This window comes from Euleptes europaea, chromosome 5, assembly GCF_029931775.1.
Source record: "Euleptes europaea isolate rEulEur1 chromosome 5, rEulEur1.hap1, whole genome shotgun sequence".
In the NCBI taxonomy this organism is placed as follows: Eukaryota; Metazoa; Chordata; class Lepidosauria; order Squamata; family Sphaerodactylidae; genus Euleptes; species Euleptes europaea.
The window spans coordinates 14,588,377-14,615,983 of record NC_079316.1 but is presented as its reverse complement, the minus strand read 5'-3'; the positions used below and the strand labels follow the sequence as shown (position 1 = coordinate 14,615,983).

Sequence of the window (27,607 nt, the reverse complement as noted above, 5' to 3'; positions counted from 1 at the left end):
CCAGAAAATATTTGTTAGTCTTTAAGGTGCTACTGGACTCTTGCTCTTTTTTACTACTGCGGACAGCCTAACAAGGCTACCCACTGTGAATTGACCGAGTCAGCGTGCATGGGCTCTCTTGAAAGCCGCGCTGGGACTGGCTGGCGCGTACCACGTGCCTGGGATCGCCCCGCCCCGCCTGCTCCGCGGCCCCGCCTCCTTCACGCCACTGCAACCAAACTTGCTTTTCCTTCCCCGCCGCCCTTCGGCGGGGTCAGGCCGAGAGAACCCTGGAGGCGCCAAGGAGAAGCCTAGCCCCGCCTCGCACCTCGGCGATTGGCTCTTTCCCTTCCCTCTCGGCCGCCATAGGCGGATCCGGCGGAGAGCGTCTTTCCCCCATTGGCTCGCGTAGGGAGCGCGCCAACAACAGCAGCGTAGGTTGAGTGGACGGTCCGGGCTGCGAGCGAGCCTGGCGCGGGGAAGCTTTTGTTGGCGCCGGCGGGGAAGCGAAGCTGGCCATGAGCGGCGGCGTGTACGGAGGAGGTGAGTGCGGGGCTTCCGGCAGACGTCGAAAAGGGCCTGTCGCTTTCACGCCCGAAGAGGGGGGAGAATTCTGGCCGTTGCAGCTTCTCCCTTCGCGGCCGGGGGAAAAGCCCCTCTCATAAAACAAGAGCTGGGGGTGCAAAAAACCTCTTCTGCAACGGAGAGCTGCGTGGCTTTTCCTTTTCCAGTCTTATTTCCTTCTTGCGTGCTCTGCCGCTTTCCCAAAGTGGCTCGCAGCGTTCCCCCCCCTCTTCCATTTTATTCGCACAACAACCCTGCGAGGTAGGCCAGGCTGAGGGATGAAGTGCCCAGGTTGTCTTATAGCACTGGTTCCCAACCAGGGGTCCGTGGACCCCCAGGGGTCCGCGAGAACTAAATTAAGGTCCGCGAAACAAAGTTATAAACCCATGGTAAATTAATATTTTCAATTAAAAGTTCTCTATTATAAAATATATATATTCAAATATAATTCTAAGTTTATTGTTTAGCTAACAGTTATGATTAAAGTTTATTTTCGAATTCCCGGAATTTTTATTTTGATCCTTGGGGTCCCTGCTCCGAACAAAAAAGTCCTAGTGGTCCCTGGTCAAAAAAAGGTTGGGAACCACTGTCTTATAGAGTCCAATGAAGACAACTAGGAGGAGGTTAAAATAAGCAACAGTTCTTTATTTAGCTAAACGGAGACCCTGGGGGTGAAATAACCCACAAATAAGAGGCAGAGTTACTCACCCGAATGTGAGGGTCTCTGTCTTTGTGTCTCTGCTTTCCATCACCTGCGGTGTTATCAGTGAACTCGTAAAAGCAGTTCACACCTTCTGGTCTCAGGCGCCAGGCCTGATGGCCCATGTATCTTCCCCCCCGCTGTTCTTCCTGCCAGTACTCCCTCAGGCCGGTGCGGCCTTGGAAGTGTGATAGCCGCACCAGACTTCCTGGGATCCGTCTGATGTTTTGTATTATGCCAAGCTTGTAACTTCCCATAACAATAAGTGTGAACCCCAGTGCCCCAGTGCCCTGGAGTCAATATATTCTGTAAACCCGTATAGCCCCTCACTTGCAACTTTCTACCTGTGCCTGTCTCATCTCCTGAAGGCTTCAATAAATCTATTGTTTCTGTATCAACGTCTGAGCAACTGATTTGGAGAAGCAAACTCAGAGAGGGGGATCTCTCACATTAAGTTGCAAGTCCTTGCCTCTCGGACTGCAGCTGTACCGCTTTGGACAGAATGTCAGCCGACGAGGACACCACCCCTAACCCCGATGCCCCCAAGGAACCGGACGAGCCGGAGAAGCCGGACCCGAAGGAGGAGGGAGCCAAGCCAAAGAAACCGAAGGGTCGCGCCCCCGACCAAGATCGGGACGGACGTCCCCGGGGGCTTACTTATTGGCTGGACTCTCCCAAGGGCTGGTCGCTCTCGCGGACTGCGGCGAAGGATCGCCGGTTGGCCTTCCCCAGCACGGGACTCGAAGGGGACCCGGCCCGCAAAGAGGCCCTCATGGAGGAAGAACGAAAGCAGTGGCAGGAAGACCGCCGGGCTATGCAGGAGCAGATGGAGATCATGCAACGCGTAATGGGTGAGATGGCCACGACCCTAGATGCGCTGAAGTTGCAACCTCCAGCCGGTGCTCCCCCAGACGGGGCGCCGGTAGTTCCGCCCGCAACCCCTGCCCCCCCGGCCCGTCGGGACCTGAAAGTCACGTATGACGGGTCGGGAGACCAGTTGACCTTTTTTATGGTCCAAGTAGACATTTTTATGCGGGAACAAGGCCGAACCTTCGTTTCTGAGGAGTCCCGGGTGCAGTACGTGGCTTCCTTACTGCAAGGGGAGGCGGCTGCCTGGATGGTGTTGCAGTATGAACTCCGCTCGCCGGTGCTGCGAACCCTGGACGAGTTCATGGTAGCACTCCGAAACCGTTTTGAGGACCCGACTCTGGGTGAGCGGGCTAAAGCCTCCCTGATGCAACTGCGCCAAGGGACTAAGTCGGTGGCGCAGTATGCAAGTGAGTTCCAGTCACTGGCTAGCCGAATTCTGGACTGGAGTGAAGCTACCTTGGTACAATGTTTCAGGGAGGGTCTCAACCCAGACCTCCAACATTGGGCCTTCATGCAAGGGAACCCCCCGGATGTGGAAGGTTGGGTTCGCCATGCTGCTGACATCGAGAATCGCAAACAACTCCTGAACTTGTCCAAGCAACGGCTTGGGCGAGACCCCAGGCCCCGAGGTGACCGTGGCCGGGAACTCCGGCAAGGGGGTGGCGGGGGTCTCTCGGCCGCGGAACGCCGCAAGCGGTTCGAGGCCGGCGTCTGCCTGATCTGCGGGGGAAAGGGTCACTTTGCATCGCAATGCCCCTCTCGCTCAGGCCGTCCGACCCCCCCCCGCCAAACCCAGGCCGAGCCGACGAAACCGGCCGCCGACAGCCAGCCTCGCCGCAGAAGTGGACCACTGAGCCGGCGCTCCGGCGCACCCTCCGCTCTCCACGCGCGCCCCCAGGATGGGGCATCCGACTCTACGGTCCCATCGGGGTCCCGGATTACAAATACCGTCTTTGATTCGGACGGCTCCCCGGAAGCCACCACCCCGTCCCCCTCTTCCAGCGAGGAGGAAGAGTGGGAACAGCCGGCAAAAAACGCCGTCGGTCTGCTGTAGAGGGGGCTCCGCAGCAGACCGTCCCTATCGTTGTGCAAGGAGCTCCACCGATGGTAAGCGCCCAAGAGGACAATGTATTTGTGCGTGTTCATCTGTCCCTACCCAAAGGGGGTCCCCCGTTAGAGGTCCCCGCGTTGGTCGACTCGGGGTGTGCCCGCACCATGATAAATGAGGAAACTGCCAAGAAGTTGGGTGTCCGGCGCAAGCGGCTTCCGGGACCCCTCCGTTTTTCCCAAATGGACGGGAGTGACTTTAAACGGGGCCCTGTGACCCACAGAACTGCAGCCGTGATTATGTCCGTGGGGGAACATTGGGAACGGTTGTATTTCACCATCGCCCCTATTGTAACCCCTGTGGTGTTAGGGATGAACTGGTTAAGGGGACACAATCCCTCCATTGATTGGGTTAAACGGGTGCTTTCCTTCCCCGAAAACCCCTGTGGGTTGCATGACAAGGAACGGGTACTCAGAACTCCAGCCGCCGCACTGGTAGGGTCCCCCGCCCCAGTCTCTCCTCAATTACCCTCTGAGTACTCGCAGTTTACTGATGTTTTCGATGTTAGAGAGTGCGACGAACTGCCTCCCCACAGAGAAACGGACTGTGCCATCGAGATTGTAGGGGAAGGCAAACTATCTAAGGGAAAGGTTTACCCCATGAGCCCTAGTGAAAAGACTGTATTGCGAGACTATCTGGATGTCAATCTGGCGAGGGGTTTCATACGCCCCTCCAAGGCTCCTTATTCAGCCCCAGCTTTCTTTGTAAAGAAAAAGACGGGAGATTTAAGACTGTGTATTGACTTTCGCAGACTGAACGCAGTCACCCAGTCTAATGCTTACCCCCTCCCTCTTATTCCTGACCTTCTAGCACAATTAAAGGAGGGCCGAATCTTCACCAAACTGGACTTGGTAGAAGCCTACCACCGCATTCGCATCAAAGAAGGAGACGAACCCAAAACGGCCTTCTCCAGTTGTTTTGGGATGTTTGAGTACCTGGTCATGCCGTTCGGACTTTCGGGGGCTCCGAGTGTCTTTATGCAATTAATTAATGAAGTTTTGCATGATTTACTGTTTCGGGGGGTGGTGGTATTTCTCGATGACATTCTTATTTACTCTGAGACCATGGAAGAACATGTGCGCCTAGTGCGAGAAGTGCTCCAGCGGCTGCGGGAGCACAAACTGTATGCTAAGGTGTCCAAGTGTGAATTCCACCAACCTTCTATTACATTTCTGGGGTATGTGATTTCCCACCAAGGGTTGGAAATGGACCCCGCCAAGGTCCAGGCGGTGCGGGACTGGGAAACCCCCACTACCCGCCGCCAACTTCAACAGTTTTTGGGGTTTGCCAACTTTTACCGGAATTTCATTCCCAACTTTGCCCAAGTTGCGCTTCCCCTCACTGCCCTGTTGCGTACCAAGGACAGGGGGGCTAGCGCCGCACTCCCCTCAGCCCGTCTGCAATGGTCTCCCCAGTGCCAGCAAGCTTTTGAACGTTTAAAGCTACTTTTTTCATCCGAACCCGTTTTGGCTCACCCGGATTGCACCAAGCCCTTCGTGGTGCAGGTGGATGCCTCGGATGTAGCCATGGGCGGGGCCCTATTGCAGAGGGATGAGGGGGGACGGTTGAGGCCATGCGCCTACTTCTCCAAGAAGTTTTCCCAGTCCGAAATCAACTGGGCCATTTGGGAGAAGGAGGCAGCAGCGGTCAAACATGCCCTTACCATATGGAGACACTTCTTAGAGGGGGCCGAGCTGCCGTTCGAAGTGTGCACAGATCACAAGAATCTTGAGGCTCTCAAGGGAGCTAGAAAACTCAATGCCAAACAAATTCGGTGGGCCCAATTTTTTGCAAAATTCCGGTTCACCCTCAAACATGTCCCTGGCAAAGAAAATGCCCTAGCTGATGCTTTGTCACGACTTCCCCAGTATCGCAACGATTTCGATCGCCCCGTCGACTCCCTGTTCACTCCCGAACAGCGAGGGGAAGTCCCTGGCTTGGCCGTCACCACCCGATCCCAAGCCCGCCAACCGGAGACCCCCCCTACGCTCAAAGGTATCCCGGAAGCATTCCAACAGCGACTCCGGGACGCCTCCTTACAGGAGGAGGAGCACCATCTCCTCCCCACTGGCTTGGAACGAACCAACACTTGGTGGGTGCAAGGGGGGAAACTATATGTCCCATCTTCCCTTCGCAAAGAAGTATTGGGACTTGTACATGGGGCCAGGCTAGCGGGTCATTTTGGTTTCATAAAAACGCTTCACCTGGTTCGAAGGCAATTCTGGTGGCCCGGTATGAGATCTGATGTAGAGTTGTATGTGCGCAGCTGCCCCACCTGCGCCACAGCCAAGAAACGGATGGGAAAACCCCCGGGGCTTCTCAAACCGCTTGAGAACCCCTCCCGTCCCTGGGAAGTCATCGCCATGGATTTTATCACCGACCTACCTCCAAGTCGGGGGAAAACGGTTCTCTGGGTTATCACAGACCTCTTTTCCAAACAGGTTCATTTCGTTCCATGTGCAGGTCTTCCTTCAGCCCAGGGCTTAGCTAAACTGTTCATCACGCACGTCCTCAGGCTACACTCGATCCCGAGGAAGGTCCTCTCCGACCGGGGGGTCCAGTTTGTTGCCAAATTCTGGCGGGCTTTCCTAAAGTTAATGGGAGTGGAGGAACAGGGCCTTTCTTCCGCCTATCACCCCCAAACGGATGGTCAAACGGAACGAGTAAATGCGGTAGTAGAATGTTATTTGCGTTGCTATGTAAATTTCCACCAGGACGACTGGGTCGACCTGCTGCCATTTGCCGAATATGCGTACAACAATGCGCCTCATTCCTCTACCGGCTTTAGTCCCTTCCAAGTTATATACGGGACGGATTTTGGCCCTTTCGGTTCTGCCCCCGTCTCGCCAGAGCTCCAGTCTACCCCTGATCTTCAGGAGTGGATTCAGGTGGTTAAATCCACCTGGCCATGGTTGCTCAAAAATCTGGAAAGGGCAAAAAGCAAGTACAAGGAACAAGCAGACAAACACCGGTCTCCGGGATGGGAACTCAAGGTGGGGGAGCAAGTCTATCTGTCCACCAAAAACCTCCGCTCTCTTCGCCCCTGCAAAAAACTGAGCGACCGTTATGTAGGACCCTTCCCCATTACCAGAGTAATCAACGAGGTCACCGTGGAACTGAGTCTCCCTAAGACTCTCAAGGGAGTTCATCCAGTCTTCCATATAAGCCTCCTCAAACCTTATGTAGCAGCCCCCCAGTTCCACCCCCCTCCCGCTCATGAGATTCCTACCGTAGTAGGAGGGGATACCCATTTGGAAATATCCAAGGTTTTAGATTCCAAATGGAAGAAAGGGAAACTGTTTTACTTTGTTCGCTGGAAAAACCTTGGCTCCGCTCATGACGAATGGGTGGCCGCACCCCACATGGCAGCTCCTCGCTTGGTCCGAGAATTCCACCTCGCTTATCCCGATAAGCCTCGTCCTCTCGGAGGGGGGCCTTAAGGGGGGCAGAATGTGAGGGTCTCTGTCTTTGTGTCTCTGCTTTCCATCACCTGCGGTGTTATCAGTGAACTCGTAAAAGCAGTTCACACCTTCTGGTCTCAGGCGCCAGGCCTGATGGCCCATGTATCTTCCCCCCCGCTGTTCTTCCTGCCAGTACTCCCTCAGGCCGGTGCGGCCTTGGAAGTGTGATAGCCGCACCAGACTTCCTGGGATCCGTCTGATGTTTTGTATTATGCCAAGCTTGTAACTTCCCATAACAATAAGTGTGAACCCCAGTGCCCCAGTGCCCTGGAGTCAATATATTCTGTAAACCCGTATAGCCCCTCACTTGCAACTTTCTACCTGTGCCTGTCTCATCTCCTGAAGGCTTCAATAAATCTATTGTTTCTGTATCAACGTCTGAGCAACTGATTTGGAGAAGCAAACTCAGAGAGGGGGATCTCTCACACCGAGAAACAAAGGAAAGTCAGTATCATTTATGCATTCGCGTGGGGCAGGCCCATGGCTGCTGACAAGCGGATTAATACACAAAAGCACCAATGCACATAAAGTGTCTACTTCACGCTAAGTAGCATAGCCATAGATATTGGCCGAAGGCGTCACTTAGTGAGTGCCTGATCTTGTGAGCTCGGTAACCAGAAACCACATTCCTGACGATGAACGTAATTCAGAGCTCTCTACTGGTGAGAGGCCGTACCAGGCACAGAGAGCATGATCTGTTGGTTCATGGCTCCCGGATGCCAACTTCCCAAAGCTTCCATGTGTGTGCGTATGAATACATAGTGTTCTAAACCAGCCCTTATATCTGGGCATTACAAGGAGCGTGACTGGCCCAAGGTGACCCAGCAAGCTTCCACAGAAAAGTCGGGAGACTGAGTCTCCCAGATCCTAGTCTGGCTGCTTCAACCACTAGACCACGCTAGCTGCAACGAGGGGGGCAAGTTTGAGCACTGTGCCGAACGTCTAACTTAAAGCATAAAACCTATATCAGAAGGGAAACCCAAGAGCGTAGCCTGTGTATGTCTGCAGACACTATGTTCCTGATGCTTGCAAGCGTTATGCTATCCAGCAGCACCCATTTACGTGTGTTGTCAGGCCTCTGCTGAGTACAGTCCAACCCAGACTACAACTGTATCACAGTCAGGGAGTGCGAAACCAGTCGAGAAACAGAACTGAGCCACGAATAGCAGGTTCGCAGACATAGGCACTAAATCGTCAGTGAATCAAGCATGGCGTAAGGAAAACACAAATGCTTTCCAGCTGTCATTGCCCATGCATACACAGGACAAGAGGGGTGAGGCCCAAGACACATGTGTACCAATGCTGACCCTGACCTGTTGCTGGTTGACCCTGTGCCCTCTTTCGTGGCTGACGAGACAGGTTTCATTGCCTGGGCTGATGGAGGGTCAGTTTGGCTGGTCATCACGTTGTAGGCAGGAGTGGAAGATTTGCCTGGTTAAAGTTGCCTTGCTCTGTTGTCCTTGTGATGACATGCCAGTTTACTTTGAAGCAAAAGGTACAGGTAGTCCCTCGTGCAAGCACCGGGTCATTACTGACCCATGGGGTGACGTCACATCATGACACTTACTAGGCAGACCATGTTTACGGGGTGGCCATTGCCTTCCCTAGTTGTCTACACTTTACCCCTAGCAAGCTGGTACTCATTTTATCAACCTCAGAAGGATGGAAGGCTGAGTCAACCTTGAGCCGGCTTTCTAAAACCAACTTCTGTCGGATTCGAACTCCGGTCATGAGCAGAGCTTTGACTGCAGTACTGCGGCTTACCATTCTGTGCCACGGAGCCAGTGTGGTGTAGTGGTTAAGAGCAGTGGTTTGGAGTGGTGGAGTCTGATCTGGAGAACCAGGTTTGATTCTTCACTCCTTCACATGAGCAGCGGATGCTAATCAGGTGAACCCAGGTTGGTTTCCCCACTCCTACACACGAAGCCAGCTGGGTGACCTTGGGCAAGTCACAGCTCTGTTAGAGCTCTCTCAGCCCCACCCACCTCACAGGGTGTCTGTTGTGGGGAGGGGGAGGGAAGAAGATTGTAAGCCAGTTTGAGACTCCCTTAAGTGGTTGAGAAAGTCGGCATATAAAAACCAACTCTTCTTAGAATCATAGAGTTGGAAGGCGTTTTATGTGCAACACAAATCTTTGGGACCTCCCTTTGAAGCAGGTCAGTGTGTTTCAGTGCCTATGCTCTTAGAATTGACCCCTTCCTGAGAAGAAGTATGTTATCTTATTCAGTTAGACACCTACAAAGCAAGACTCAACTAATTTCTTACAAGAAGTAAGTTGTTTATTGAATAACTTCAAAAATATGTAAATATGCATGTGTATGTACAGTCTTAAGATAATGTAGTATGTATGTAGATAGTTACAAAGTCTTAAAATGTTACAAAAGTTCAGACATTATGAGTCTTAAACATGTTTCATGTTACAAGCAATCTTAAACAATCTATTTTATACCTCTATATGAGAGTTTCAAACCTTAAAACAGTAATAATATTTCATTCAGAAAATACAAGTTACAGAAATCTGTAAAAATGGTTAGTTCAGTAAATAAGATCTGATTTAGTTAAAAGTATCGTAATTCAAAGTATCTAGAATATCGTAAGAATAAGTAAGCATACTTTACCCAATCATGTCTTCCATGATGCTCTCCAGGACTAGAGAGATCTGAGAGTCCCCAGTCCATGCTAAGGATGGGTAGACCTCTAAGGCCCTCTATTCTCAACCCATGTAAGGACTTAATAGATCTTAGTGAAAGCTGTTTAATCCATGTAAGGATTAAGGAGATCTCAGTGCCTCCATACAAAGGATGGAGAGATCTATAATAATGGAGCTAGGGAGCTCTTAGAACTTCCACGTCTACGCAAAGACTTGGAAAGATCTAAGCTCCTCCAGTCCATGAGGACTGGAAAGCTCTAAGAGCCTCAATCCATGCAAGGATCAAGGTCTGAGAGCTTACATCCCACGTAACGGATGGAGAGATCCATGAGCATCCAACCTACGCAAAGGTTGGAGATCTGGAAGCTCTAAGAACCTCTAACTTCACTGCTGTTGTGCCCCTTTTATATGTTTTCAAGATCATTTTTTTCCAATCTGATTTGATCTTTGAGATGCACTCTGAGGTTGCGCACAACTGCTGTATTCCTTTGGCCGCAAATTTCCTGGATACTACCATATAAGGAGTTCCTCTTCCAGCAGCACATATACCAGTTTGTGTCTTTGTTATACCTCTATAATCATTAGTTTTTACCAACGTCTTCATCTCCTAAAGAACACGATCAAAATGAATATATTTTCAACATAATACTTCAACTCTTTCATATTTAAACTTAAAAACCTAATATAACATTATACAACACCTTTAGGTAATGTTTTAGACAGCTGTTGCTGACTAGTCATTGTCAGGTAACAAAAGCATAGGAATCCAAGAGCATAGAAATTCAAGAGGGTCCTCTAAAAGAGTCTCTTGGCTAAACATGTCTAGGCTTGTCCAGCTTAAAGGGAATCAAACCTCTAAATGGCTTTACCATGAACTTTAAATAGGAAAATTCTACAAACTCATCTGCTCCATATGTTCCTATAGGTTCCTATATATGTTCCTTTTATGCCCATAACACCTTCCTCAGGGAATTTGTACATTTGTAGCCATTTTTGTAGGGTAAATGGAAATGTTCAGAATTAGTTTGGACTAAAGACATGTTTACAGCCTAGCTCTGTGTGTGGTGATTTGGTAGTGAGGCCCTGTGAATTCCACAGACTATGTCCACACCTGTCATACCTGTTTGCCCTACCTTAGTTCCAAGCCTGCTGACTGCAGCAGTGTTGAGTATCTCAAGGTTTTCCCCATTAACACAGAGCTTGCCTCTTGTGGATTTTCAAATTTCTTTTGAACAACGCTCACTGTAAATTTCTTTCTGTATGCGCAGATGAAGTCGGTGCTCTGGTGTTTGATATCGGCTCCTATACTGTTCGGGCTGGCTATGCTGGGGAGGACTGTCCAAAGGTAAGAACAAGCCCTGGAATACTGCATTAAAGAAGATTTTCTGCTCCAAAAGCTCCTTGAAGCACTTATATGCTGGGAGATCAGACAAATTCATGGACAATAGGTCTGTCGGTGGCTACTAGCCATAATGACCAAAGGGAGGCCCCCTGTTCAGAGGCAGTCAACCTCTGAATCCCAGTGCCAGGAGGCAATATCAGGGGAAGGCCCCGGCCTCTATGCCCTGTTGTTGGACCTCCAGAGGAACGGGTCCAGTCAGGATGCTGGACTAGATGGACTGCTGGTCTGATCCTGTAAGGCTCTTATGTTTTGAAATGAACTTTCTACGTTGCTTAGACTTGCGATAGAGCTGAGGTATTGGTATCCTTTAGACCAGTGCCCCGACATTGCATTCTGCGGATGGTGTGTGCTTGATCCAGAACTTCTCTGTGTACGTGGGGCTCCTATTGCTTGACGTGGGAGAGAAAGATCTCGCCGGCCTTGTTTCCCTTCCCACTTGTAATTTCAGGGAAAGACCAGCTCTGCTAGCAATAGTTCTGCATATTTTAGTCCCATTGGAGTCTAGGGTTCTAAACACGAGTAATAGTCCACATATCTTAATAGATTTTTTTAAAGGATTCTGGGAATCTTCAGCTTTTGTTTTTCTAAAAGTTTTCAGGTTTTTGAATATGGTTTTTAGGTTTTTGAATATCATATGAATATATGATAACAGCTTGAAACCATGGGTAGGTTGAGAGAGTGCTTCTGTCCCTTAAATCCCTTGATTCCTAAACTGGTATCACATCATTGTAGAGCTGACCAAGAATGTTGTGGCTTTCATTGTGGTGGGATGTGCATCCCTTTGCGCGTTCCCCAACCAGTTCCCCTTAGCATCTAGCTCATTGGCCGTTCATCTGGAAGCTGATTCCCCTCCCATAAAGCGAAATGTGGACAAGGAAGGCCAGAAAAAAATCCACAGTTTTGCTGCTCAAAACTCTCAGGGCTGAAATCTTTTGTTTGAAAAAGCATTGGTGGAGTGGAACTGCAGGGGGGGCGGGGACAGAAGATGAGGAAGTTCCTCCAAGAGGGAGGGGCAAGCTCAGTCTGATTTGCATAACCCTGCATTTGGAGGGTGTAGAAGGAGTAACCCCCAGCAGGATGTCCCTCTTTACCATTGGGGATTTAGCTGCTGGAGAGTTGATGCATGTTATCTGATTTGTATGTGTTGTGGTTAAGATGGTGGTTTGGAGCAGTGGACTCTGATCTGGAGAACTGGGTTTGATTCCCCACTCCTCCACATGAGCGGCGGACTCCAATCTGGTTGGTTTCCCCACTCCTCCACATGAAGCCAGCTGGGTAATCTTGGGCTAGTCACAGTTCTCTCCGAACTCTCTCAACCTCGCCTACCTCACAAGGTGTCTTGTAGGGAGGGGAAGGGAAGGCGATTGTAACCGCTTTGAGACTCCTTAAAGGTAGAGTAAATCAGGGTATAAAAACCAACTCTTCTTCTTCCACATTTTCCTCTGCAGGTTGATTTCCCCACCGCCATCGGTGTGGTCCTGGACCGGGATGACGGTAGCTCCATGATGGAGATCGATGGCGACAAGAGCAAGCAGGGGCCGACTTACTACATAGACACAAACGCATTGCGGGTCCCGAGAGAGAACATGGAGGCCACGTTGCCTTTGAAAAACGGGATGAGTACGGCGCCTTTTCTCCCCTCTTTTGTTCACCAGTCCTGATTGGGAATGTCTGAACAAGCCGAAAGAGTTTATCCCTGTTACTCACAGCAGTGTTGTGTTCTGTTTGTGAGAACACTTGTGGTCTGGAGGGGGAAAGCGTGGTGTAGTGGTTAAGAGCGGTGGTTTGGATCGGTGGACTCTGATCTGGAGAACCAGGTTTGATTCCCCACTCCTCCACGTGAGCGGCGGAGGCTAATCTGGTGAACTGGATTTATTTCCCCACTCCTCCACATGAAGCCAGCTGGGTGACCTTGGGCTAGTCACAGCTCTCTCAGCCCCACCTACCTCACAGGGTGTCTTTTGTGGGGAAGGGAAGGTGATTGTAAGCCAGTTTGATTCTTCCTTAAGTGGTAGAGAAAGTCGGCATATAAAAACCAACTCTTCTTCTAATGATGTCTATTCATGCCAGAAGATTTTAAAATATACTTAAGCTGTACATGTTTACCCCTTTCCCATGTATTTGAGGGATTTTGGCCCCTGGTGAGTGATGCTTTGGGCCTTCCTAAGGAGAGATTTATTAATTATTTTAATAAATTTGTGTCCTGCCTTCCCTTGAGAGGTTCTGCCAGGCGCCTATGGTTGAGGGCAGCAACAATTTCCAACATAGCTGGCCTCCCTTCCTGTTCCCCATGCTGCTTTTTTCATCAGATCTTCTAATGGGAGCCCTGACTGCTTCCCTGGGCATGCTGTTGGCCCTGTGTGCTGGTAAACGAGTGTCATTTGACTTTAAGTTAGAGATGGTTTGGTTTTTAGCTGGGGGTAATTTTTGTATATTTTTATTTTGCTTTATGGTGTTTTTATCTGATGTTAGCCTCTTTGAGCCTGGCTTTGCCGGGAGAAAGGGCAGGATATAAGTCTAAAAATAAAAAAATAAATGAAATCAGTTTGTATGCAATCAATCAAATAAAATCATATTTAGTTAAATAAAATGAGTTCATTTACATCTAGGATTTAGTTCCTTTGTTCCATAAAAGTGTGGTCTCCCCCCCCCCCCACAATATTGTCCAATAAGATTACGGCGGGGGGGGGACGGGACAAAACTGGGGGATTAAAAAATGAATGATTGGGACATAGTTTTGCATCATCTGCTTCCGAGGGTGTTATCAGTGGATCCTCGTGAACAACATGGGAGACAAAAGGTGTGTACAGTGGGAGTAGGGAATTGAAAAAGAAGAAGAGTTGGTTTTTATATGCCGACTTTCTCTGCCACTTAAGGGAGAATCAAACCGGCTTACAATCTCCTTCCCCTCTCCCACAACAGACACCCTGTGAGGTAGGTGGGGCTGAGAGAGCTGTGACTAGCCCAAGGTCACCCAGCTGGCTTCACGTGTAGGAGTGGGAAAACAAATCCGGTTCACCAGATTAGCCTCCGCCGCTCACGTGGAGGAGTGGGGAATCAAACCCGGTTATCCAGATCAGACCGCTCCAAACCACCGTTTTTAACCACTACTTTGGCCAAATTCCCCTCCCTGCTGTTTTTCTCTTGATGGAAAGGAGCTTGGCGTCCACCACCACAGCTTTACATCCTGGTTTTTGGTAAATCTGTAGCCTCTGTGTAAGGTTTCAGCCACGTTTCTCAGTAGTCCTTAAGAAAAACAAACAACGCTTAAGCACTGTGTCCAGAGAAGGACTGCGATGTGGTGCAGTGGTTAAGAGCAGTGGACTCTAATCTGGAGGACCGGGTTGGTTTCCCCACTCCTCCACATGAAGCCAGCTGGGTGACCTTGGGCTAGTCACAGCTCTCTCAGCCCCACCTACCTCACAGGGTGTCTGTTGTGGGGAGGGGAAGGGAAGGCGATTGTAAGCTGGTTTGGTTCTCCTTAAAAGGGAGAGAAAGTCAGCATATAAAAACCAACTCTTCTTTCAGTGCAAGATTTTGCTTTCGTGTGTTCCTTTGACAGGCTCAGTGTGCCAGCTGCCGCCGAGGGCATCAGCATCTCTGCAGCTCCAGCACAGTCAACATTTTGTGCTCATTTTGGTCCGCGGGTCTGTTCAGGATCTGGGCTTGAATGACTCATATTGTGGCATTCTTTGGTCACAAAGGTGTTGTGGTTGCCAGGGTCAGTTTCAGTCCTGCCGACGTGGCACAGGCCCTGCTTTGGGCTGCCATTTCCTCTTCCTGTTTCTTCCCACACCCCCATCCATGCTTGATGACTTTTGGGCTTGCCATGACCTTTCATGTTGAAGGTGTGCTGGAAATGAAGTCACATTTCTGCCCAAAGCATCTCCGGTGTCACTTCCTGTCGTTACAGTTGAAGACTGGGACAGCTTCCAAGCCATTCTGGATCACACCTACAAGATGCATATTAAGTCCGAAGCGTCTTTGCATCCCGTCCTAATGTCTGAAGCACCCGTGAGTAAAAATAAATAAATCAGTCTAGTTCATTTTACTTGATGCCCAGACGCTTGGGTTGGAGGGGAAGGGAAGGTGATTCTTCCTTAAGTGGTAGAGAATGTCGGCATATAAAAACCCACTCTTCTTCTTCTTCTAATAAAATGGCACGTGTGCAGGCCGGTCATGCCAACAGCAGGTTCCCCACAATGACCTACATGCACAAAATTATTAAAGATGCTGTATAATATTACCTTCAGGCTATGTGTATAAGGTGTATATAAAACATAAATGAACTTTGTGTTTAGACTTGAGTCCCATCCCCAAGGTATCTCATTATGTACATACAAATAATCAAAACTCCGAAACACTTCCAGCATTGGGTAAGGGATACTCAACCTGTAGTACGTCTGTATCAGGTCCAAGCAAGAACGATGCCCAAACCCCCCTCTGTCTTTTATAATGGATATAGCCCAGACTTCCTTCTGGTGTGTATTTTTGGTCTTTTATACATTTACTGTAAGAAATTTTGAGATGCATATGATGAGAATGTGGTTTTGTTTTGTTTTGTTCTTGCAGTGGAATACCAGAGCCAAGCGTGAGAAACTGACAGAACTGATGTTCGAACATTACAACATCCCTGCTTTCTTCTTGTGCAAAACAGCGGTCCTTACAGCGTATCCTAGAAGTGCTGGACAAGTGGGCGGAGTTTCGCAGCTTCCGCTTTCCCTATCCCTGTTTTTCAGAAATCCCCCTAGTTAACACATGTTGCTTATGACTGTTTAATTAAGATGCCGTCACAAATCGTGGGTGTTGCGTTGGTTTTGACCCTGCCAAACCTCTCCAGGCGTAGAGGGACTCGCTCTGTGTGGTCTGCCCTTGTTTACAGGCTGGCAGCGGTCAAAGATCTCTTTGTCAGATGTGTGTGTAAAGTGCCATCAAGTCGCAGCTGACTTATTTTTTAAAAATAATTTTTTATTAAAGAAAAAAAAGGAGATGTAACATACATCTTTCTATTTCGGGGATTACATCCTGTTTCCATGTTGCTGCCAACACCACTCTTGCCACCGTTGTCATATAGCTAAACAAGTCTCTTAAGATTTTTGTCCAACTCTTCAGGTGTTAGGCCCAGTAGCATGTTCTGTGGGTCTAGAGGAAAGTTCAGATGACTTATGGCGACCCGGTAGGTTTTTCAAGGCAAGAGACTTAACAGGTGGTTTTGCCTTTGCCTTCCTCTGCATAGCAACCCTGGGACTCCTTGGTGGTCCCATTCAAGTATTAACCAGGACCGACCTTGCTTAGCTTCTGAGATCTGACAACATCAGGCTAGCCTGGGCCATCCAGGTCAGGGCAGATACTTTGTCAGATACTGGATCCAAATCTCGCTGTTCTATTGCAGACCCAACACAGGCTTGCCAGCTGGAACTATCTTTACGCCATGGCAGTTGATCCAGGATCCGGACTGAAGTGTTAAGCAGCTAGGCATGTTTACTCCAAAGAAGGCCCCATTGAGTTCAGTAGAGCTACCGAGTCAACAAGACAGCAGCCCTGGCTTCATATAGATTTATAAGCATTCTTCCCCAAACAGTGCCAGCGTGGTGTAAAGGTTAAGAGCCGTGGTTTAGAGCGGTGGACTCTGATCTGGACTGAGTTTGATTACCCACTCTTCCACATGAGCAGCGGATGCTAATCTGGTGAACTAGATTTGTTTCCCCATTCCTACACATGAAGCCAGCTGGGTGACCTTGGGCTAGTCACACTCTCTCAGCCCCACCTACCTCACGGTGTCTGCTGTGGGGAGAGGAAGGGAAGGCGATTGTAAGCTGGGTTGATTGTTCCTTAAGTGGTAGAGAAGTCGGCAAATAAAAACCAATGCTTCTTCTTTTTCAAACAGGTGAAAGTGACTTTCCCAGGGGAGAAAAAAAAGTCTCACCCCAAAAGTAAACACGTGCAGTTTGAAAAAGCAGAATTAACCACAATACACACAATTTTAAAATGTGCAGAAGTTCCTGTTGTGTTCCTTAACCCTTCCAACTAGCTTTGCCAACGGTAGATCGACGGGCCTGATCTTGGATAGTGGAGCTACTCACACCACCGCCATTCCTGTGCATGACGGATATGTGCTCCAGCAAGGTAAGATTTTTTTTCTGTGTGATAGTTAGGAGTTCGGTTCAGGATGAGCAAAAGATGGCATTCCTTAACCCTGCATAGGATTGCACCATAAATAACCTTTCAGTGTCAAACACTGGGGCAATAGCTACTACCTTAGACTGGCTTTTCAAACGAATCAGACTCCGGTCAATTCAGGATCATTGTTGGGAAATTTGGGATACTAGCAACAGTCTAGGAAAGTAACAGACTCTCTTATTTAGAGAATTATCCTCTTTATGTGGTATTTTGTTTTATGCACTGAGTTTTTGCTTTAGTCTTACTTGAGGGGGAAAGGCTAATAAAATGCAAGGTTTAAAAAAAGTTCGGTCCGTTTCAATTGGGTATACTTGTGAATAGGTGTTAGTTGCGAGATCCAAAATGAAACTTCCGATATCCAAAACGGAACTTCCATGTTCGAGTGCAGTCTACCTCGGAGCATGAGGCAGTAAGGACAAATGTCAAAGGCAGGCAATCATGTTCCCATTCTGAGCTTTTCAGAGGCTTCTGCCTGGCCTGGATTGGGGAAGGAGTGCTGGATTAGATCGGCCTTGATCTGGGTCAGCAGGGCCACTTCTACTGATCTTCGCTTCATCGCTGTTGCTAATATGAAATTTGACTTATTTGCTGAGCTACAGATAGTCAACAGGAGGCCCAGGGGCTGCAGTTCAGCCCTGCTGCAATTTTTTATCTGGTTGCCGGCGGCCTTGTGGAATTGTAATGGAGGGGTGGTCATTAAAAAAACAATGCACCCTGCTTTCTCCTGAGACAAGTGTCTTCAGATTGCATGAAGTACGAAGATGTTGCATCTTCATGTTGAGTCTCTCTCTTGGATTTTGGGTGTGATGCTCTGGCTAAGTCTAGCTCGTATGTGATGCATGACCGCATAGGATATATAAGTAGAGGGGCGCCAACTGGGTTGCGAGGTAACAAGGTGAATTTGGGCAGCCAGCGGGCAGGCCAGACAGAATGCAACCGCTGTGTCCGAGGAATGAATCAGGTTATCCCTAACGAGAGAAGCTTGCATGCAGAGCCTGGACTGGGGTTTTTTTTGTATCTTGCCACAAGCTCCATGCGCATCCTGTACTTGCAGGGATTGTGAAATCCCCCTTGGCCGGAGACTTCATCACGATGCAGTGCCGAGAACTGTTTCAGGAAATGAATGTAGAAATAATCCCTCCGTACATGATCGCCTCGAAGGTAGGAGAGTGGGCCGGGTGGGCATGAACAAGGCTGTGAAACTCAGGAGCAAAAGTGTGTGTTTTGTGTGTGTGCCAGCTGCTTGGTTAATTCTCCCACCTCCTGTTCAGGCAGTGTTCTCTCTCTCTCAAAAAAATTTTTTTTAACACGGGCCCCTTCCTTTATGCTGGGACGGGCCTGCCCTGCCTACAGTTCACACGCAAGATTATCACACGTCAGCTATAGCGCAGGGGCATGTGTGAATGAACCACTTCATGTAGGAAGTTGGTGTCACTCAGTGTCGACACATTGGTTCGAATCTGTTCCATTAATGGTGGAGCCTTCCACTGGTGGAACATGCCCCTTCCACAGAAGCCATGCTGCTTATACTGGTAGAATGTCCCTTTTGGTCAGGGGAAGCCTGCACTGTTAGCAGAGTGGGACCTTGGGGCCCAAACCAATACTTTCCCGATGCCGGCTGATCACACGCTGGGCCGAGAGAAATGAAATGGTGAGGATGCAAACGAGACGTGTGTGTATGCAAACCAGCCTTTTAGTGGCAGGGTTAAAACATACGCCTGAGACTTTGCGAGGTGTCTCCTACCACGCCATTCAACTAAGGGTGGCACATTGGTCCAATACAAAGGGCCTTTCTCCCTCTCTCTTGCTCTTCTTGAGGAAGGCTTCTTGAGCTGGAGGAAGGCACTGCCATTAGCTGAATGGAATTGTAGGATATAGTCCTGGGCTTAAGGTATTCTTCCGCTAGAATGTGGCATAGGCTTATCTGTCTTCCAGTTGGGGTGGGGAATCCCAGCCCCCAGGTTCCATTGCCCATCGCCACTCTGAGCAGGGTGGGGGGGCCTAAAAAAGCAATGTCATCTGTGTCACTATATCATTGGGTGGGGGGACAAGAGACTAGGATAGCTGTTGGAATTGTCGGAAACTATGGTTTTTACCCTAGAGTTTCCGACGATTCCTAGAGCTACCTTACTCCACTTCCAGTTTTTTTTTCTGGAAGTGATGTGGAAGCACAGCCAACATTACATGCCTGTCCCCTTATCCTCCTGCCATATGGCAGTACAAGATGGACTGTTGGGCTGCCTCGATAGAAGATGGCTAGAGACATCTGAAGCGACAGTAAACCTTTTTTTTTTTGGATGGGCGAACTGTCGAAAAATCAGGATTTGTTTTGCAGGAGGCCGTTCGCGAGGGTTCTCCAGCAAACTGGAAGAGAAAAGAGAAACTTCCTCCGGTCACGAGGTCTTGGCACAACTACATGTGTAACGTGAGTGCAACGGAACGAACATGGCAAGGATGAGCATTAGGTTGTTGAATCAAGAAAACTGAAAAGCTTTGTGTGAAGGATTAGGGAGATTCCTCCCCCCCCCCATTAATAACTTTAGAAGCTGACAAAAAGTGACAGTCCCAAAGGACTGGTTGAATTGCAAGTGTCACTTGTTGTTCGACTGGCTGAAACAGGATTTATTACATAGAGTCATAGAATTGGAAGGGGCCATTCAGGCCATCTAGTCCAACCCCCTGCTTAATGCAGGATCAGCCCAGAGCATCCCTGACAAGTGCTCGTCCAGCCGCTGCTTAAAGACTGCCAGCGAGGGGGAGCTCACAACCTCCCTAGGGAGCTGATTCCACTGTCGAACAGCTCTTACTGTAAAAAATATTTCCCCGTATATCCTTCTCTCTGCCCGCAATTTAAACCCATTATTGCGAGTCCTATCCTCTGCTGCCAACAGGAACAGCTTCCTGCCCTCCTCTTAGTGACAGCCCTTCAAATACTTAAAACAAGTAGTTTGCTACAGGTAGTCAGTGAATTTCCCACAAGACTGTCTAGGGGTATAAGTAGGCCTTACAAATGGCATGTCGAGGACTACAGCCACACAAACTGACACCAAAAAGGCAGCGGGAGCGAAAAGTGGTAATGAGATGGAAAAAATCATTGGTGTACATGATTGTTTTGCACGGTCTGGTGGAATAGTTTTAAAAATATTTTTTAATTGAAGCTTTTTTGTCAGGGAGTTCCTTTGGAAAGTACCCAGGAAAATGCAAAGTGGAAGACGTCTTAGCTTTGTATCTGAATGGGTTCACGGAAGGTCTGGTGAACCTGTGCTCCCATATTGTATTTTGACACGTCTCCGGAGTTTTAAGTGGGAGCCTTGAACATTTTAGCCTTAATTTTGAAGATGAATGTGCTGATGCTTGTAGAGGAAGAGATATTTTCGATGGCTTTCAATGTGTTGTAATGGGAGCTTCTTTTTGCTAAAATGTACCCTTTGGTCATTGTAAACCTACTAATTCTTTTTGGGAATTTATACTAACCCCCCTTCCCCCGAGTTGTTTAGCCTGTGATATTACAGACATACTTTGCTGTTTCTGTTCGCCTGAGATTGCGACGTATTGGTTCAGAATACCTTCCCTACTTAGGCATTTGGTGCTGTTTTCTATTTGGGAACATCTAGAATTCCACATTTTGAGACCCAGTGAGATGTAGTACTTACCATGCTGAACTAGGACCAGGGAAACTGGGTTCAAGTATTGGAGATGCTTCTCCTCCCAAAGACTTCACCGGTACCTGCTTCAATAAGCTTGAGTGAATAACACTGTAATCTTAAACATTATAATCCTATCTGATTAGGATTGCACTGGAAAATAACCAAATCATCTGTTTTCTGACGATGCTGAAAAACTAATCCGAAAGCAGAATTTCTTTGACTGCAGACCGTTTCTCAATTAAAAAAGAAGCCTATGTGTGCTTCTCTGAGTTTTTGTTTGTCTGTTTAGGATGTTTTTAGCCTGCCTTTCCTCCAAAGAGGTCAGAATGGTATACATCTTTCTCCACTTGAACTCTCAAAAACAACCCTGTGTGGTAGGTTAGGCTGAGCAAGTGAGTGTCCCATGGTCACACATTAGGTTTGACGAGTTGCAATGTACACGTATTAAACACCCACAATGAACTTCTTGAGGAAAACAGTTATTAAACTGAGTCTTCCTGGCCAAACGTTAAATAGTGCCTTAAAATTTGATTTATTCCTGTTTAAATCAAATTAACCCTGGTCTCACCTATTTCACCTTGTTTCTTGAAATGGGGGATCTCCAGCAGGAAGCTCGTGAGCAATGGAGGCTAATCTGGTGAACTGGATTTGTTTCCCCACTCCTACACACGAAGCCAGCTGGGTGACTTCGGGCTAGTCACAGCTCTCTCAGCCCCACCTACCTCCCAGGGTGTCTGTTGTGGGGAGGGGAAGGGAAGGTGATTGTAAGCCGGTTTGATTTTGCCTTAAGTGGTAGAGAAAGTCGGCATATAAAAAACAACTCTTCTCCTTCTCCTTCTTCTCCCTTCTCCCTCTTCGGATTTTTCTGTGCTGCTTGGCCGATAGCTTCATTTCAGGTGCTTATCCTAGTCCAGGCTGTGTTTTTGGGACAGAACAAAACTTTGTAATATAGAGGCAGGGGAGTGTAGCTCAAAATATTTTTCATTACTCAGAAGCAACTCTCATTGAAGAAAAGGTTGGTGTGACCCCTGTGTTAAACACACTCTCTCTCTCTCTCTCTCTCTCTCTCTCTCTCTCTCTGTGGCTTTTCCCCCTCCCCACAGTGCGTAATTCAGGACTTCCAGGCTTCTGTCCTTCAAGTGTCTGATTCAACCTACGATGAACAGTACGTGGGGGAGCCATTTATTGTGAACTTCAAGATGTCTAACACAGAATTTAGTATTTTTAAGGGGGGAGATTTGGGGTTTGCTGTTTTATTCTGGAATTTTAAAAAAGTGTTCTTGCTAGCCACCTTGAACCACGAGAAAAAGTGGGGTATAAACGTTTTAGTGATTGGATTGCATTTTTACATACTTGCATTCTGCCATTACTTCCAAATCATCCAAACCCAGAAGTCAGGGAGGAAACTGGATCTCATGAACGGAAGGAAGAGGAGCGGAAAACTAGGAAGGCGTGGTTTGCCCACAGAAAAGAGCGGGGTTTAAATATGCTTCACTTTAGCTGGATCAGGCCTTAAGTTGTAGCTAGCACTGTGAGGACCTGAGGAAAAACCCCAAAAATATGAAGGGGGAAATGATGCCCTTCCAGTGTGGTGTAGTCGTTAAGAGCGGTGGACTCTAATCTGGTTAACCGGGTTTGATTCCCCGCTCCTCCACATGAAGCCAGCTGGGTTAACCTTGGGCCAGTCACAGTTCTGTTCGAGCTCTCTCAGCCTCACAAGGCGTCTGCTGTGGGGAAGAGGAAGGAGATTGTAAGCTGGTTTGATTGTCCTTAAAAAGGTAGAGAAAATCGGAGTATAAAACTAACTCTTCTTTTTCCCGTCACCTGTGGAGAAAAGTTGAGTGGGGGCGTGGGATTTGGTTTGAATGTTGAAGATTTTGGCTCGGATCCTTTTTGTACCATGAAGCCTCCTGGCCACCCTTGAAAAGAAAATGGACTGAAAGTGACAGTTTATACCCATAGAGGGGAATGGCAGTGTTGGCTGATTTCAAAGGGGGGGGGGCTCTGGGCAGAAGAGGGAAGTGGGTAAATTTCACAAGCTCTGCTCCTGAGTCTTGTAGGATCCAAGCGCCCATTTCTCAGGCTGCTCAGGATTCCCCCCGAAGAAGAGCAGGCAAAGGAGCAGACTGCGCGTTGTGCAGGAATGCGTGGGATAGAAATGCACCATGCTGACTGTGGGTCGCTTTCTAAGAGCGGCGGTTTCTGCCTCCAGGGTGGCGGCTCAGATGCCGACGGTGCATTACGAATTCCCCAACGGCTACAACTGTGACTTTGGCGCGGAGCGGCTAAAAATTCCCGAAGGCCTGTTTGACCCTTCCAATGTAAAGGTACAAAGCCCAAGTAAGATGGGTAGAAAAGGATTTTTTTTTTTGGGTGTGTGCATGGGTATAGTGACATTTTGGAAGCAAGTAGGAGTTGGCAGAAAGAGAAGCCCCGCAGAGAGCCAGCGTGGTGTGGTTAAGAGCGGTTGAGTCTGATCTGGAGAACCGGGTTTGATTCCCCGCTCCTCCACATGAGTTGTGGAGGCTAATCTGGAGAACCGGGTTGGTTTCTCCACTCCTACACATGAAGCAAGCTGGGTGACCTTGGGCTAGTCAACACTCTCTCAGCCCCAGCTACCTCACAGCGTGTCTGTTGTGTGGAGGGGAAGGTAAAGGTGATTGTAAGCTGGTTTGATTCTCCCTTAAGTGGCAGAGAAAGTCGGCATATAAAAACCAACTCTTCTTCTTCTTAACTGTCTCACAGCATCTTGCAGGAAAGAAAGGATGAGGGGGGTGCTTTGACATTTCAGGTGCAAGGGGTTTTATCTCTTGCATTTGACACTGCACAACGTGACAGGCAAAGAGGAATGCTGGTGCCAGAGAGTTGACAGTGTGAGGACTGGGTATGATTCTGACCTGGTGCCAGTGTGGTGTAGTGGTTAAGAGCGGTGGACTCTAATCTGAAGAACCGAGTTTGATTCCCCACTCCTCCACATGACGCCAGCTTGGTGACCTTGGGCTAGTCAATCAATCAATCTTCATAAAAACAGTCATAGACCCGCACAGCTCTTCACAATTTACCACTGAAACCATTAGTATTCCTTGGGCTAGTCACAGTTCTCTCCGAACTCTCAGCCCCACCTACCTCACAGGAGGTCTGTTGTCAGGAGAGGGAGGGAAGGCGATTGTAAGCTGGCTTGATTCTTCTTAAAAGGTAGAGAAAGTTGGCATATAAAAACCAACTCTTCTTTCATTGTGTAAATAATGCGTCTAATGCCACAGTCTGGGGGTAGGTAACTTACTTGCAGAGGGAGGGAGGGAGGGAGGAGCAATCGGCAAAACAGACCCCCCCCAAAAAAAAGACCCGCAAGGTCCACACCTTAAGTTCCTTGTATACCCCTCTGTCTGCTGGCCTGGCTGTACTATTAACAAGGGAAGTCCTTCATCGTGTTGTAATAAATCTGGTTCTTTTACAGCAATGCTGCAAATTCTTTTATTTTTCCCCCTCTCCCCCCTGCCCAGGGTTTATCTGGCAACACAATGCTTGGAGTCAGCCATGTTGTCACCACGAGCGTCGGAATGTGCGATATAGACATCAGGCCGGTAGGTATCAGTTTGGCATGGTGGGATAGAATCATAGAGTGGGAAGGGACCACGAGGGTCATCTAGTCCAACCCCCTGCACAATGCAGGAAATTTACAACTACCTTCCCCCCATACCCCTAGTGACCCCTACTCCATACCCAGAAGATGGCCAAGATGCCCTATAGAAAGAAGGCAGGATAAAATTATATTGTTTGGTATATCAGAATAAAAGAGGCTTGAATCACACCACAAGAGTTCTTTTCAGTCTGGGGGCATCTAAGAAGGGCATGGTGGCAGTGGGGAAGGTGTGGGGGTTCTGCCCCCCTCGCAGGGCAGGCAGTTCTTCTGTTGCTGTAGCAATGCAGTTTTTTCTATGTAAGGCGGACACTTAAACTGGGGTCAGGATCAAGTGGCCGTTCTAGGGTTTGGCGGGGTCCCCCCTTACATTTGCATGGCTGTACGTTAACATAAGAACACAAGAAGGGCCATACTGGATCAGACCAAGGGTCATCAAGTCCAGCAGTCTGTCCACACAGTGGCCAACCAAGTGCCTCTAGGAAGCCCACAAGCTAGACGACTGCAGCAGCATTAGCTGCCTGTGTTCCACAACACCTAATATAATGGGCATGCTCCTCTGATCCTGGAGAGAAGCATCTAGTAGCCATGAATATGTTGCGCTGCATGCCTGTCGTTTTTGCCTCCTTCACTACCTTCTCCCACAGCTGTGCCAGTGGTGTCGAAAGCAGAGAAATTCCAAATTAACCTGTCAGATTTATGTGGTGTGTGCTAGAAATATTTGCTGAATTATGATCCCCCCCACAAATGAGTTTGGCATTATAAGCTTATGTACCCAGGGGAAGATGTATGTGCTGTCATTACTGAAGTACCATCCTCTGCCTTCTGCACAGGAACAATTCCTTACCTGTGACAGTTAGCAGGCCAGCGTGGTGTAGTGGTTAAGAGCGGTGGTTTGGAGCGGTGGACTCTGATCTGGTGAACTGGATTTGTTTCCCTACTCCTCCACATGAAGCCAGGTGGGTGACCTTGGGCAAGTTACAGCTCTGTTAGAGCTCTCTTTGCCCCACCTGCCTCTCAGGGTGTCTGATGTGGGGAAGGGAAGGTGATTGTAAGCCGGTTCGAGTCTCCCTTAAGTGGTAGAGAATGTCAGCATATAAATACCAACTCTTCTTCTTCATAAGCTTGATGTACACAGGTGAAGACATGTGCTGTCATTACTGAAGTACCATCCTCTGCTTTCTGCACAAGAACAATTCCTTACCTGTGACAATTAGCAGATCATGTTGGAACTTAAAAAAAAAAAATCTTTCTCAACCAAATAGGGTTGTGACTCATTGCCTTCAGCCAGAGGTTTGGATGTATTTTTTTTTCAAAGTACAGGAGGAGGACTCTGCTGTTGCTGTCAATTCTTAGGGTTGTGGCTCTTCTCTTTCCAGGGCCTCTACGGTAGTGTGATTGTAGCGGGAGGCAATACGCTATTGCAGAGCTTTACAGATCGGCTGAACAGGGAACTCTCTCAGAAAACGCCTCCGGTAAGTCTGTGGTTCGGTTGTAACGTTACCCTTGTACTTCACGGGCTTGAGCTGTGACCTTGGCGGAGGTGTAAACATTTCAGACATTAAACAACAAAGAAGAAATCTTCTGATTTGAGGAAACAAAGACACAGGCGGCACAAACAATCACGAAATAAATTATTAGGGGCTGTGGTCTATACTACTGTGTATAGTTTGATGAAACTAGGATCCTACTATGTAATTTTTGCATCATTTAATGTGTCATATTAATACTTACGCTTTGCAAGATGGAAACACCTATTTTTTGTTCAGTTGTGATTTATATTCTTTTATTACTTCGTTGATTTCACACTTTCCTTTATGTTTTCACGACTATGAACACATGAAGCTGCCTTATACTGAATCAGACCCTCGGTCCATCAAAGTCAGTATTGTCTACTCAGGCAGGGATCTTTCCCATCAACCTACTTGCCTAGCCCCTTTAACTGGAGATGCCCGGGATTGAACCTGGGACCTTCTACATGCCAAGCAGATGCTCTGCCACTGAGCCACGACCCCTCCCCATTTCATGTCATTTAATCGATCTGCCATCTGGTAAAGATAAGTCTGTTGCTATGTCCGTAGTTTATTCTTTGACGACCGCTTTAAAGATCCGCCGAAAGTTACGATCAAGTTTCTCCCAAATGTTCATTTGCCTCTGTGTGTGTGTAAAGTGCCGTCAAGTCGCAGCCGACTTATGGCAACCCCTTTTTTGAGGTTTTCATGGCAAGAGACTAACAGAGGTGGTTTTGCTAGTGCCTTCCTCTGCATAGCAACCCTGGTATTCCTTGGTGGTCTCCCATCCAAATACTAACCAGGGCTGACCCTGCTTAGCTTCTGAGATCTGACGAGATCAGGCTAGCCTGGGCCATCCAGGTCAGGGCTCATTTGCCTACAGGAGCTCATTTTGCACTGGAACTTGCACTTTCCTGGAGTTCTGTTTTTATACTTCTGGTTGGTTCTGCAACCCTAATCCTATCACACTGTTTGTTGAATATCCCATCCTGTTAATTATATTAACTCCCTCTGTGTGAGTCCAAGTGAGAAAGGCAGACTGTAAATAATGTAAACAAACCAACTCCCAGTCTGTACTCCCACTCCATTAACAAGCCACTATCAGCGTGGTATAGTGGTTAAGAGCGGTGGTTTGGAGCAGTGGACTCTGATCTAAGATCCGGGTTCGATTCCCCACTCCTCCACGAGTGGTGGAGGCTAATCTGGTGAACCGGGTTGGTTTTCCCACTCCTACACACGAAGCCAGCTGGATGACCTTGGGCTAGTCACAGCGCTCTTAGAGCTCTCTCAGCCCCACCTGCCTCACAAGGTGTCTGTTGTGGGGAGGGGAAGGGAAGGTGATTGTAAGATGGTTTGATTCTCCCTTAAGTGGTAGAGAAAGTCGGCATATAAAAGCCAACTCTTCTTCTTTCAGAGCATGCGGCTGAAATTGATAGCCAACAACACCACCGTGGAGAGGCGGTTTAGTTCGTGGATCGGCGGCTCCATTTTGGCTTCTCTGGTGAGTAAAATGGATGAGCTAGTTTGGGGAGGGGCCAAGGTGCCCCGAAGGTGATTGTAAGCTGGTTTGATTCTTCCTTAAGTGGTAGAGAAAGTTGGCATATAAAAACCAACCCTTCTCCTCCTGCTCCTCCTATACAATGGATGGGGGGGGGGGGCGGCAGTGGCACAAGGGAGACCCGTGTACACAGCCAACCTGATCTCCTTGGTGGAAGAAGGGTGGGATATAAGACAATGAGAGGTCAGTTGGCATTCTGTCCTATAGACTTTGGGATTCTGTCTTGCAGGGTACTTTCCAGCAGATGTGGATCTCCAAGCAAGAATACGAAGAAGGGGGAAAGCAATGCGTGGAGAGGAAATGCCCGTAAACCTCATGCTACACACACACACATATA

General features: G+C 48.4%; 1 protein-coding gene across 2 annotated transcripts; it reads left to right on the top strand.

The window, feature by feature from the left end:
- Window positions 1-482: 482 nt before the first annotated feature.
- On the top strand, window positions 483-27,607 carry ACTL6A (actin like 6A). 2 transcript variants are annotated; one of them, XM_056849554.1, is made up of 14 exons: window positions 483-522; window positions 10,601-10,677; window positions 12,183-12,354; window positions 14,648-14,748; window positions 15,307-15,404; window positions 16,766-16,860; window positions 17,969-18,075; window positions 19,250-19,339; window positions 21,665-21,726; window positions 22,774-22,888; window positions 24,065-24,145; window positions 25,581-25,676; window positions 27,127-27,213; window positions 27,500-27,607. In XM_056849554.1, the coding sequence occupies exons 1-14, from the start codon at window positions 498-500 to the stop codon at window positions 27,578-27,580; spliced, it is 1,287 nt and encodes a 428-aa protein (XP_056705532.1). In that variant the 5' UTR covers window positions 483-497; the 3' UTR covers window positions 27,581-27,607. The 2 variants fall into 2 exon arrangements, with proteins under 2 accessions (XP_056705532.1, XP_056705531.1); XM_056849553.1 differs by having other exon boundaries at window positions 22,753-22,888.

Coding starts and splice junctions, on each gene's coding strand:
- ACTL6A (XM_056849553.1), top strand. CDS start 498: ATGAGCGGCGGCGTGTACGGAGGAG. Junction 14,749..15,306: donor TCCTAATGTCTGAAGCACCC/GTGAGTAAAAAT, acceptor TTGTTCTTGCAG/TGGAATACCAGAGCCAAGCG. Junction 22,889..24,064: donor TTGACCCTTCCAATGTAAAG/GTACAAAGCCCA, acceptor CCCCCTGCCCAG/GGTTTATCTGGCAACACAAT.